Raw genomic sequence first — 13,475 nt, forward strand, 5'->3', positions numbered from 1 at the left:
CTTCTGCCTTTGTGTTAATGCTTCATCCTTGTGGTGTTGAGCACCCTAGGTAATCTGGGAATTCTCGCTATTATGGTGAATACGTGTAAACGAGGGGTTGCTACATTGCATATTCAGTATCCAGTATGATGTATGAAACGGACTTTAAAACCATGTTTCTTGCGTCTTTCTCGTTGTAGCTAATTGCTCAGCGCCATGCTTCCAGTGCAATCAGCAAGCTGCGGGCAGCTGAAGGCGATGGAGGTCACATAGTAGGCCAGGGACGCTCATGGTTTGGAGCTACCGTCGTATCGATGGGAGACATGGACAGAGATGGATACGAGGGTACGGTTAACTAGGAATCCTGAAAAATGATACCCCATAAGCGTGGTTGCCATAGAGTCTCCAGTCGTAACTTCCTGATATTAAGCCGGCCAGTGTCAAATGGTTCAGGACATTATAGAAACGAGTTAAGAGTAACTCTCCATCACTGTAACTAGATACTATATACAGTCAGAAAGTGCAACAACTAGGCACAAAACTGACAAAGTACTGAGACATTCGACGTCCTGACACCTAGCTTCCTAGCTAGTACTCTGTCAGTTCTGTGCCTCGTTGTTGCACTTTCTGACTGTATATAGTATCTAGTTACAGTGGTGGAGAGTTACTCTTAACTCGTTTCTATAGGTCCTTTTCCTTTCTACTTTTATTATTGGCTCAATACCCGAGTTTCAAATGGTTCATTTTGCATTTTACTTTTGTGTTGCTGCCCAGATATAGCAATTGGAGCTCCATTTGAGGAGATTCCTGGAGGTTCCACGGGTGCTGTTTATCTCCACTTTGGTTCAGCCGCTGGACTGCAGTTAACAGCAAAGCAGAAGCTGACACCAGAAAGTGTTGCGCACCACACAGCAGCCATGCACGGTTTTGGATTCTCCATATCCAGGCGCTGGGATATCGATGCCAATGGATTCAATGGTGAGATTTTTGCACGGAGGAAATAATACATCAGCTGCAATAGATTCAGCCATTATAGATACTGTATTTGCTGAATATGGGGCCGGTCTTATATTGCCGCCTGTCTGAAACAAGCGCTACATCATTTCAGGGCTTTTGTGTGGATTTTAAAATTTTATGACTTGGGGCTCCCAGCGTGTTAGTTTGTACGTGAATTGTGTGGGTTGGGTACAGTGAGGGCTGCGCCCCACCCGCCTGTGTGGATTCACAGGAAGTGTGAGTTTCGAAGTAGGCAGAAAATGTTGAATGGTCTGTGCTGGAATGACAGCTACACCATAGCCCAGTGGTTGGAGCATCGCTGGCCTCAAGCGAAAGTCCCAGTGGTTCGAGTCCTGGAGGGGACAGTCAATTTTTCTTCAGAGTTTTCCCGTTTACATCTTTCCCAAAAAAGGGAATATTTTCAAACTGGGTGAAACATTTGGGCTCGCGAACCACTAAACACCTCAGCCAGTATTGCCGAAAACAGAGTAGTTTAGTAAATTTGAGTAGTAGGGCAAGTCCCAATGTCATAAAATTCACTATACATGTACATGTGTGTGGTACTCTCTGTTTTCTGACTGTGGTCTCTGTGCCATTTTTCTTTTCTTTTTCTAATCACAATGAGATTTCGCTGAGATCTTGTGCAGATAACTGACCTAGCAGTATGCCAGTGCCTCCAATGCACTGGCAAAGGAATACTGATCTGTTCTAACTGAACCCAACACTCGTATTTCAATGTTCTGATATGTGAATTTCCGTGTGATCATTCACTTAGTTTTCTGATGTCTTTATGTGGTTTCGTGCTCTAGACCTTGCAATCGGTGCTCCGCTCTCATCTGTAGCTACTGTGTTCAGGTACATGTGTTGGCATGTTTGTGTACCAGTTATAGTAGCTAACAGAAACATAGCTCAGTGAGAGCTGGATAGCCCTGGTCAACAGCTGGATAGCCCTGGTCACGCAGCAAACACAATGCAGACTTACGTCTTGGCCGTTGGAGTCTGCCAAGCACGTGGTGGTACTCTAGCATGTTGCAACTTGCAAGTGAAGTTCAGTGAATCAATTATGTATTACTTATCTAGGATTGTGAATGTGACCAGTCCGGCAGAGAGGGAGAGCAGTGCCAACCGGTGTGGAGGTGCGAGTTACCTTCCTTTGCTGCTTGGTGGGGCTTTAGATAATGTTGTCCCCCCCTCTACTGAAACCCCCCCCCCCCTCGAACCATGCACCATCATCAAACAGATTATGATGACTTTCTTATAAAGGGGGGGGGGGGGGGGAGTGAACGAGTGACTGATGTGGAACCCTATTTGCAGAAGTTGCCAACTGAAGGCTACTATCTTAGAACTATACCTACATGACTCTCATCGTATGGTATTCAATGGCATCTGCTGTCTGCTGTGACCTGTGATTTGGGCAGATCTCGCCCGGCCATTGTGGTCACCATGCACATCATTGTTCCACGTCATCCGGCCAACGAGCACACGTACTGTGATGCTGCACAGCTCACCAACGTCCTATGGTTAGTGCAAGAGCCTGGGCTAGTGCATTTTAAGTGGGACTTTGCCATAGCATGCATCATATCACTACAGGAAATACTTCGAAAGATTTCCCCTCAAATCATTACCAGCCCGGGAGTCTACCTCTGTGTGGTCAGTGAAATGGTCTGGGCTAGTGCATTTTAAGTGGGACTTTGCCATAGCATGCATCATATCACTACAGGAAATACTTTGAAAGATTTCCCTCAAATCATTGCTGGCCCGGGAGTCTACCTCTGTATTGAATTCGACGAGCAAGCCTGTAACATGCAAGTTGCAGGTAAATGCATGAATCCAGAACAGCTGGGATGGCATGATGCACATCATAATGGGTCTGACGGTGACTGCCAAATGAATGCCTCTCCACGTGACTGAATGCAGGGAGTGAATTGATTTTGCCGCAGTTCTTCATCATGCCTGTATTCGCGGACTATGGCATGTTGACACTGATATAGCTGACCTTCTCTATTTCCCTGTGGTTGATTGCAGCACCAAGGTGTCAGTGTGTGCCAGCTATACGAATATCGGTGCTGACGTTGAGGCAGGTATGTGACAACTACCATGTTCCACATCTGAGCTCACTTCACCATCCAACCGATCAGAAACACTGCTAAATGAATGCCAGCACAACCATAATTGTTCGTCCTCTAGAAAAAAGACCATACGTATGGGAGAGTCTGGCTTCATAATAATCATCCCAAAAGCTTGATGTCCACTGCGAAGGATTTGCCTATGCCCTATCCCACAGCTCCATTCCCCTGGTACCTACAGTGTTTTTGTGGATACTGGACAGGGTACTTAGCAAGCCGAGGTGCTTGGTATGTTACGAGCCCTGAACATGTATCCAATTTGAGCACAATCCACAGCGAAGCCTCAGAGCTATGTGGCGCATATTTCAGACGGGCGGTTATAAAGACCCGCCAAGAATCGGAACATATGGAAGTCACATTCGTCTAGTTACAGTCGGCTCCACTTATAACGAACTCGCATATAGCGAATTTCGTAATATAGCGAACCCATGACCATGTCTCTGATTGGACCCATAACAAATTGACCCTCTATAGCAAACAGTTACCGTCCACAACTATCTCGCAGGGCCGCATGTAAACCAAGTGCACTCATACTGTCATGGGCTACTTGCCAGTCATGACTTGATGCTTGTGTAGTGTGAGTGCATTTCAGTAATAGCAAACTTCGGCTGTAAAGAGCTATTATTCTCCTGCACAATGTCGTTCGTTATGTGAGGAGTCGACTTTATATGCGACCATTGCATTTTGTTTTCTGGTAGAGATCCGGTATGTTGCCAAGGTGAAAGGCTCTCTCCTCTTCAGCACCGACAGTCTAATACTGAGTACATCGGCTGGAGGCACTCTGAAACTGGCAGAACAGTTTCCGGCACGCAAATGCTTTGACCATATTTTAATATTACCTGTAAGTGTTTGTATATAAATCGTGACAATGTCATGCTGTGAATGGTAGAGGTGCTTGGTGTGGCTAGTTCAAGTACGCCATTTCAATGCTTGTCAAGGAGATGAAATACGCAATATTGTAGCCGGTGTCCAAAATCTATGTACGAGTATGGACGAAAATAAGGAGCCAACAACAAAACTGGGGATTCATTGGCCAAGTACCACTTTGAAAAGTTTTGTGGTGTAGAAGAGGCTGAATAACGTCAGAAGCGGTCAATTCTTCAGCCATGCAAGATGTTGAATGGTGTAATCCCTGTACAAGTTGCAATAGCGTCCGCAGTAGTGTCATTTGTGCATGCGTACATGTGTGCGTGTGCACGTGCGAGCATGAGAGAGCGCACGTGTGTGTGTGTGTGTGTGTGCGCGTGTGCGCGTGCGTGTGTGTGTGTGTATGTGTGTGTGTGTGTGTGTGTGTGTGTGTGTGTGTGTGTGTGTGTGTGTGTGTGTGTGTATGTATGTGTGTGTGTGTGTGTGTGAGTGTGTGCGAGGGTGCATATGTACGTGTGTGTGTGTGTCCAACTGTGCGTTTACAGGCCTTACGCAGCCCATGTTTGCACACTACCGTGTCCGTTAGCGAATGGCATCTTGTAGATCATCGCAGCACTCGCGCCAACTTGAGCCCCGTTCTGAAGCAGAACACACACAAACTACCAACTCCAGCTGTGGTAAGTCAGTGAGTCCATGCGTACTTTGTGGCCATGACCGCTCAATGCTAGCTTGTTGTATTATAGGTATGTTCCAGCTGAGCAATTCAACCATACCCTAGTGGCTGAGGAGAAAGAGAGTTCTAGTGCCAACGTGCCGTAGCAGCACATCAACCGGTTATCCCCATGAGATCGTCGCACTGTCTGCATATCTATGCTGTTTTTGAATCACCAGGGTCTGAAACCTGTTTTCATGGTTCTTTATGTTTTAATTCCGCGTTAGGTTGAGTTTGTGCGACCCTGTGACGGCTGTCAACCTGATTTGCGGCTACAAAGATTGCGCTTGGAGCCAGGGTAAGGTGCATGGCAATGGAACTTGATCCGGTGGAGGAGCAAAATGTTTTCACACTCCTGCTGCTGTTGGATGTCTGTGCTAGTGGTGCTTCAGAAATTTGCAACCATGCTTGTTTTTCTGACGTGCACGCACACACACGCACACATGCACGTGAACTTGCGCACACATGTACGCATGCACACACAATCATGTACACACACATGCACGTACACACATTCTCTCTCAGGCCATGCACACAGTGACATACACAAGTACACACACAAGTATACACTTTTGACCGTTGGACGCCCATCGCCGGATGATAGCGATGCTACAGCAGAAGTCATAGCAACTTGTGCTGGGATTGCACCACTCAACAGCTTGCAAGGCTGAAGATTTGACCACCACTATTCAGCCTGGCCCGCCTGCCCGCCCGCCCGCACGCACGCACACGCACACACACACACACACACACACACACACACACTGACACACACACACACACCGACACACACACACACACACACTTTTAAGAAAGGCTACTTGGTTATGAAGTCTCATTGCGTAGTATATATGCTATTTCCTTTTGTGCTTGAACAGGACTAGTCAGAGACCGATCGTACTGGGCAGGGAGAAACGTCTTCTCCTGAAGTTTGAGGTGGCAAACCAGAATACACACTGTGCTGACATATCTGGTGCATGCGGTGCTAAGTTTAAACTTTCCCTTCCAGCCGGACTGACGTTCAAATACGTACTGGTAAGACACGTTAGCGCTTGCACCCGAATGCATCAGAGCAGTGTATAGGAAATGGGAGAGCCAAGTGACTACATGCAATGGAAAGTCACAGAGCAAAGCTGCATGCATACCCACGTATTCTCACAACACCGCACAAGGATGATTGGGGTACACCAGTGTGCTGGTTTCGATCAACTGGTGAAGCGATTGGCGTTGCAAACAGCCAAAGTGATCGCTCACGACTGAGCTGCAGCAGTACCCGCGACCGGGTGCAAAGTTCCCTGATCGACGTTGCAAACAGCCAACCAGGGTGAAGCAGTTGGCGTTGCAAACGGCCAAAGCAATCGCTCATGCTTGAGCGGCAATAGTACCCGCGACCGGGTGCAATGACTACTGATTGGCGTCGCAAACAGCCGACCAATAGTATGCAATTTTAAGCAGAGATAGTAGCAGCAAAGCAACCAGTTGAAGGAAGCTGTTCCCAGAAAACCAGCACACGGCACCCCAGCAAGCGTTCACCACCAATGCACGAGAGCTAAGAACAAGTGATCAAGGCACGAGATGGATAAAGGTAGGCATGCAGATGGATGAAATCCAACGCAGGTTCTCAATACGGCAATTTAGCAATGACAATCGGTACCTGTATGTCAAGGCTATATTACATCGACTGGAATGGCAGCACTGCTCGGTCTGGTTGTGCTTGAGCAGCTGGAGCGAGACGTCGGAATTCCTCCATGCGGAAACGAGACAGCGAATCGGCAATGCAGTTAGACTGGCCAGCAATGTGAGCAGCAGTGACGGTGAAATTGAAGCGGGCGCACACAAAGAACAGCTCCCTGATCAGGGTCATCACTGGCGGTGACTTGGATGTGCCGGAGCGGATGCAATCTACCACAGCCTTGTTGTCGCAGTGCATTGTGATACGAAGCTGGCGCCATTCCTTGGCCCACGTGCAGCACGCTGTGACCAACGCGTAGAGCTCCTTCCACTCAATGCTGTGAGTGAGTTGCTCAGGCGACCAGGTCCCTTGAAGCCAGCGGCCGCTGTTGAATGCGCCCCAGCCCAGGGTGCCACTGGCATCAGTGAACAGCTCCAAGTCTGGAGATGGTGTCCAATCTGGGAACAGGAAGAATGATTTTCCGTTCCATTGTTCCAGGAGCCGTAGCCACCATTGGATATCTTCCTGGCACTCGGTAGTCAGACTGATGCGGTAGTGAGGCTGCTGGTAGCGACTGCAAATAGATTACAGGCGCCGCATAAATGTCCGGCCGGGTACGATGACTCTTGCAGCGAAGGAGAGTTTCCCCAGAAGAGATTCGAGTTCGCGCTGAGACATGGTGGGGTTGATGCTCGCTGCAGTCAACAGGCGCTTGGTGTCGGCCAATTTGTCGTCAGGGAGCCGGGCTTCCATCTTCTCACAATCCAGGATAATGCCCAGGAATGTCAGGGTACGAGACGGGCCTTCCACCTTTGCAGGCGCGAGCGGGACTCCGAGGTATGAGAATGCACGGAGAAGAATGGCCAGCTGCCGATTCGCCACTGCCTGGCCCACGCTCACGCACAAGTAGTCGTCCAGGAAATGCAGCAAATTAGGGATGGAGAATTCGTGGTGCATTATCCATTCGATGGTGGCTGCCACTGCATCAAATACCGCCGGGCTAGAGCGGAGCCCAAATGGCAAGACACGGTCGTAGTAGTACTTCCCCTGCCACAGGATGCCGAGGAGATGCCAATCCTGTGGGCGGACAGGTATTTGACGAAAAGCACTCTTCACATCGAGTTTAGAGAGATAGACAGGAGACGGGGAGGACATAATGATGTTAATGGCTTCATCAATGCTGATGTACTGCAAAGAGAAAGGCTCGGCAGGGATCCCGTCGTTAACGCTGGAGCCGGCAGTGCTGGACAGGTGGTGTATCAAGCGTAGCTTGCCATTCTTTTTCGGAACAGCGCCAATGCCAGAGCAGTACATAAATGGGAATGGGGGCGAGTCAAATGGGCCAGCCGTGTAGCCGGCGTTGCAGGAAGCGGTGAGCTGTGCAGACACAAATGCAGAGTGCTGGAATGCTGATGAGAGGTTGGACGAGTGCTGGTTAGTTATGCGGTTGCCGGTAAAGCCAATGTCAAAGCCGCAGCGGAGGCCGTTAATAACATACGAAGCCAATGAACTGTCAGGGTGGTTACGGAGCAGTGATTCGAAGCGAGAAACAGAGAGGGGTGTGTGGACAGTAGGACACTGATGCGCTTGTGAAATCAGTAGAACGTGAAGTGCAGGGAGAAATATGTACAATCGCGGGAGCTGCAGCCAAAGCAGCAGAGTTACTGGCGCCTACCGCACTTAGACCCGTTGTGGTCCTTGGACCCGCAGCGGTTGCAGACATGGGCGTACTTGCACGTGCTGAGACTGCAACGCCCAGCGTTGAAGTTCCGGCAGATCGGTTGGCCATTAGACACCGTACGGACTCCATTGAAGGCTTGCTGGTTGTTACGTTGCGGACGAAAGGGACACTGGCCGCCTCCAGGATGGATGAGGCGGCAGGACTCACATGTGGGCCTTGATCGGCTAGTCACGGACATTTGCCACAGATTTATGTCGATGACGTCAAAGCGCTTGCCTGGCTGAGCAGAAATGGCAGAGCGAAACTGGGTGTCGTACGACAGCCAAGCCTCCGGATAGTATTGCCTGTTGGCTGCAACTATGGTGGCTTGGTAGGAGAGCATCTCCTGCAGGCGGGACGGGTTGGCAGAACACACGACGTTCATGAAGAGAGTCCATGCCTCCAGCCATGTCGGCAAGTCGTGGACGCGTCGACGAACGGGCTGCGCCGCTCCACCTTCCACCACCTCCAGAGACTGGCCGCCACTGTTGAACTGCAGCTGAAGCTGGCGTGGGGCAGAATACGAGGTGGCGATAGTATCGGGCAGCAGCTGGGTGAAATCTACAAAGTCACCCTTCAATATTTTCTCTCGTATAGTCTGGGGAACGGAGAGATTACCAGCGTTGGAAGACTGCGCCGAAGGTTGAGTTCCAGCGGATCCAGGGGCAGTGATGGTGGCCAGCATTGGAGCGATCGCCTCCGACAAGGCAACAGTGACGGCGGAATGTACTTCCTGCCGCACAAACTGGCGCAAATCGTCATTACTGCTCCGGTCCGGGATCTGGGGAGTCGGAGAAGCTGCTGCAGCACTCTCCAGATCCTGCTCTTGCTCCTGCTCGTGCTCCTGCCGCGAGGATGGCGTGGCCGACGGAGATCGAGGTTCCCGTGCCGCCGAGCTCGACGTGTCCTGGATACTGAGCAGCAAACGGGCAAGAAGCTGGGGCTTTGTTCCGCTCGAATTCAGCCCACGGCCTTCCAGCTCGGCCCGCAAGTCCGACACGTTCATACGGCGTGCTTCAGAGGTAGACAACATGTTTGTCGTGCAGTAAACGGCTGCGAGGAATCTACAAGGAGTCTGAATAATTAATTCTATTCTCAACAAACAAATTCCGGTTGCTGCTCAGTGACACTGCAAAGGAAAGCAAACAAATTCCGGTTGCTGCTCAGTGACACTGCAAAGGAAAGCGCAAGCCAAAGTCAGCGCAGCAAGAGCTACCCAAGGCGATTTGGGCGCGCATGCGCAGCAGTTGAGTGCACGTGTAAAGCCAGCTCGATCGCAGCTAGCATGAGATAGAGAGCAGCGCATCGGTCTTATCGCTAACTAGGGTTAGCCCAAAAGCTAACCCAACATTTGTGTGCAGAAAGTCCTGCAGTATGCTTGTGCATGACTGTACTGCCCGAAAACAGTTTGCTTGTCTTTGCTCAATTGACTCATACATGTGTTTCATATAGTATGGTTTTGTCTATACTGACTGATGGCTAGGCTTGGTGACGTTTTCCCAGACAAAAATTCCGAATTCTACTCTCCTCTCTGATCCAGCTCTGGTTCTTTTTTGAGATCTATGTTCTAAGTCGCCTGTGTGTGTGTGTGTGTGTGTGTGTGTGTGTGTGTGTGTGTGTGTGTGAGAGAGAGAGAGAGAGAGAGAGAGAGAGAGAGAGAGGTAGTGCGTGTGTGTGTGTGTGTGTGTGTGTGTGTGTGAGTGTGTGTGAGTGAGCGAGAGAGAGAGAGAGAGAGAGAGAGAGAGAGAGAGAGAGAGAGAGAGTGTGTGTGTGTGTGTATGTGTGTGTGTGTGTTTGTATGTGCATGTGTTCATTCATGCTATGTTCTTATGTGTTATTTTCCCCTATGTAGCAAGGTCACATCCGTGCTTGTAGTGCGGATGTCGATGCTGGCAGTGCATCGTGTCACATACGACCCATCATTCCACCGGGCACCACGGTGAGTTACAGCGCAATACCAGCAAATCAGCCAGTCAGCCTACCCATACTTCTAGAGCCCTGTCTAATGACCACTGGGACATAGTCTTCCATGGTTCTGAGCACACATGTCATGCTCTATGTTGCGAATGGACCCGACTTTGTCTCTTATAACCCCGTTTTCTATTTTAACTCAACATGCAGAGGTAAAATTATGTCGTTCTTGAAAAACTAAAGCAATGAAATCCGACCATGCAAACAGTAGTACTAGCAGGCAGCACCACGGACAACCTGCAATAAAACCATCAACACATATCAATACAGTTACCATGATAGATTCAGTTCATTGTGTGCATCAACTGCGTACGGTTTCCTTGTCAGCTGTTAGCAAATGTTTCTCACGTTGCCTTCTCTTGTTGGCCGGCCATGCAGGAGACGTTTGAAGTTCAGCTGAACGTTGACAAAGCCCTTTCCAACTCTCTTGAGCGCTATCTGAGCGTCGGCGTTCTTGTGCGAAGGTAAGCATCAGACGGTTGCTGAACGTAGACTGGTAATGGGGAAATGCCTCCTTACGGTGCAAATCGTATCATGGATGGATGGTTGATGGGGCAGCGGGTAGAATTCAATTTTGATATATTTCATGGCTCGTTACAGGGAGAAGAGAGGACAGGAGAAGAGAGGGAAGGGGTTGGGTTAAGGAGCTGCTTGCACCACTACTACCCGTCAAAAATAGAAAATGAAAAATTTGCGAGAAGTGAACCCATTTTTCTGCCATTGCTTCCAAGTCCGAGTGCACGGATTCCGAAATGGCTTTGAGTAGTGAAGCAGTGCTTTAACCCCTTTAGCGCGAGCGTCGTACTAGTACGACGCACATGAGTTGCATGCCCCACGGCCGTCGTACTAGTACGACGCGCGCTGTACACTGTACAGTGAACCTGCATCTCATAGTCGTGGGGTCCGTGTTGAGTCCATAGTGACTTGTTCAATCTATCGTAACTCACTCAATACTTGGTCGATTCTCACAATCGAAACATGTATCTGCAAGAGAAAACTCTCAGCTGGCGATAGAAACAATCGCCGAAGCGATGCGACCACCGGTTGTTGAGATATGCGACTCGACACGGCAAATTTCAACTCGATTTTTTTGCGCAGTCTGCAGAACGCGTATTTTCCATCATGGATCATTTGTGCGCTACCTGCTGCCATGGAAACAAGATTCAAATGATGGTAGTGGATCCCGTGAGTCCTCACAAAAAATTTGAGCTCGATACGAGCAAGGAGACCGAAATGGCAGCTGAATATTTGAGCTTGGTTAGTCTTGGCCGTGCTCAAGTCTGTCGAGCGCGTGGATGAAGTTTGCCAGACTGTAGCACGGGGTTTTGGTTTCGCTCCGAGCTAGGTTTGACACCAGTTTGTCACTCGTCTCAAGACCTTTCCAGGAAGCTCAAGATCGTTGAATTCGTCCAAGGGAAGGTAAAGTTATCGATCCTTGAGCAGCTAGTACTTTCATGGGAAAATGCGACTTTTACAGGTGTTGTCGTGGGGCGCGCTCAGGTAGCGTCGTGCTAAAGAGGTTAAAGAGTAGTTTTCACTGATCAGGTTTTTCATACAGCTTCTCTTCTAGTGTACTACTCCGGCCTAGATCCTGTCATTGTGGTCTTGTCTCACTTGGTGCATGGCAGTTCTAGCTGCCCATCCACCTTCCCCAGTAGTGTACACGTGTTGCCTCTGATTGTCCTGGTGGTCCCAAGCATACTGCAGGCGAAGTACAGTGCCTAGATTCTTGGGTCTCGCTTCCCGGCGTCTGTTTTGTTTTTGGACTGGCAGTGGGGCAGGTAACAATTCAGTACAGCAGATGGATTTTTGTTGGCTGCGAAGCCCATCTTGCCCGTATTCTTGTGCAGCGGTCATGGCTAGGACGTTAGGCAGTCTTGTGTCCATGTGCTCGCTGCTTGCCCAGTCACCCAAACTGTACTGCCGTCACACTGCTTGTCCGGCGTCTGCCTTGTTGTAGACTGTGGTATCATACTGGCCAACCCTCCCGTTTTTCCCGGGAAAATCCCGGAAAATCAACACTCCTCCCGGGGTCCCGGGGATTTCAAGCAAACTCCCGGAAAAACCAAAGTTTTGTCTGATACAGGATTTTCCTGAAAACTCCATGGTTTCTCCCCGAATGTCCCGGTTTTTTGAACTTTTTTCAAAGGTATGTACGGTGCTCATTCGCACTTCGAACTGTGCACAGCACTTTGAAGACCTGACCATGCAAGATCTGCACTGACAAAGTGACAGGCGGGCGCCGACTGATCAAACTGCACTACAGCCTACAGTCCGTTTCAAAAAGATTTGCAATCCTGGCGATCGCCCGCGGAGTTTGGCGTCTTACCGTATGAGCACTCGAGCGCTGCCTGGAAAAACTCACTGTGAACTCGAAGAAATATTCCGCGCGAAAGCAGGAAAAATGACAACTCACTCACGTTGATACAGTCATGTACGTCTGTCGTCTGGTTTACAACAAATAAAACGAGTTCTTCCTCGTATCGATAATGGAGTCAGAGAGGACATGTCGAAACGAAAGTGTTGTAAATGTTGACGAGCGGCATGGGTCCCAATTCGTTTTGTGACCAAAATAGTTTCTTTGAGCTGCGATGCAATTTACTCACCTTGTGACGAAAACGACATCGACACGGACTCATTCCCAAGGCCATGACTTGGCAAAGCTATCCGTGTGACTTCGACGACATTGAGAAAAGCAGACGCTTGTGAACGCTGATAGAAGACGGCGTTGACTGCTAAATTCAAATAAATTGGCGATCTTGAAATACTAGAATAAATCTCAAAAAAGCTACAGCGCGATGACTTCCATATTCACTCACACCATTGCAGTGTTAACATGTTACATGTTGTGGGTGTGTTCACATGACGTGAGCCAGTCAAGTGTCAGTCAGTTCGGCAGGAAGCGCGAGCTCCAATAACAACAAGTCGTTTGGTACAGCCATCTTCTTTGTCTCGTACCAGCTTGATCACCAAAACAATGAAGAAAAAAATTTGACTTGAGGATAGGTTGGGATTTGAACTCACAACTTCATGATCAGCAGACAGCATTCATAACCACAAGGCCAAAAAGGAAAGGATAAATCGTGGGTTTTGATAAAAAATCGATACTGGCTTCCTGGGCAAATTGTAAACCATGGGAAAAGGCCGGAAACCTGGCCGAAATTCTAACTCCTTAACGGCTGATCCAATTGTTCCGAAACCTTCACAGAACAATTTGCCGTGTCCTAACAAGCCATTCTATGTACTTTGTTGTCCAAATTTCCCTTATCTTCATACTTTTGAAGACCCAAACCTGATTGTAAATCTTTTTGAAACAGACTATAGTACAGGGTCGATTTGTGCTGTACGCACAGCTGCAGAGTCGAACGTTTTTTTGGCGGGGAAAAGCTCTTTTTCACTTGTTTTTGTGCCATCCAGGGATTTTGAGAGAAA

At 49.0% G+C, this 13,475-nt stretch overlaps 1 protein-coding gene across 1 annotated transcript in view; it reads left to right on the forward strand.

Moving 5' to 3' along the window:
- The window catches only part of LOC135809619 (integrin alpha-9-like), a 29,932-nt gene that overhangs the window by 10,111 nt on the left and 6,346 nt on the right, over positions 1–13,475 (forward strand). Inside the window, exons 10-20 of the mRNA XM_065323006.1 lie at positions 180–324; positions 754–957; positions 1,785–1,830; positions 2,394–2,495; positions 3,001–3,056; positions 3,800–3,942; positions 4,514–4,645; positions 4,908–4,978; positions 5,559–5,715; positions 9,925–10,011; positions 10,422–10,507. Coding sequence (XP_065179078.1) covers positions 180–324; positions 754–957; positions 1,785–1,830; positions 2,394–2,495; positions 3,001–3,056; positions 3,800–3,942; positions 4,514–4,645; positions 4,908–4,978; positions 5,559–5,715; positions 9,925–10,011; positions 10,422–10,507 — 1,229 coding nt within the window. The remainder of the gene's footprint in view (positions 1–179; positions 325–753; positions 958–1,784; positions 1,831–2,393; positions 2,496–3,000; positions 3,057–3,799; positions 3,943–4,513; positions 4,646–4,907; positions 4,979–5,558; positions 5,716–9,924; positions 10,012–10,421; positions 10,508–13,475) is intronic.

The sequence above is a fragment of the Sycon ciliatum genome, chromosome 2, assembly GCF_964019385.1.
Source record: "Sycon ciliatum chromosome 2, ocSycCili1.1, whole genome shotgun sequence".
Lineage (NCBI taxonomy): Eukaryota > Metazoa > Porifera > Calcarea > Leucosolenida > Sycettidae > Sycon > Sycon ciliatum.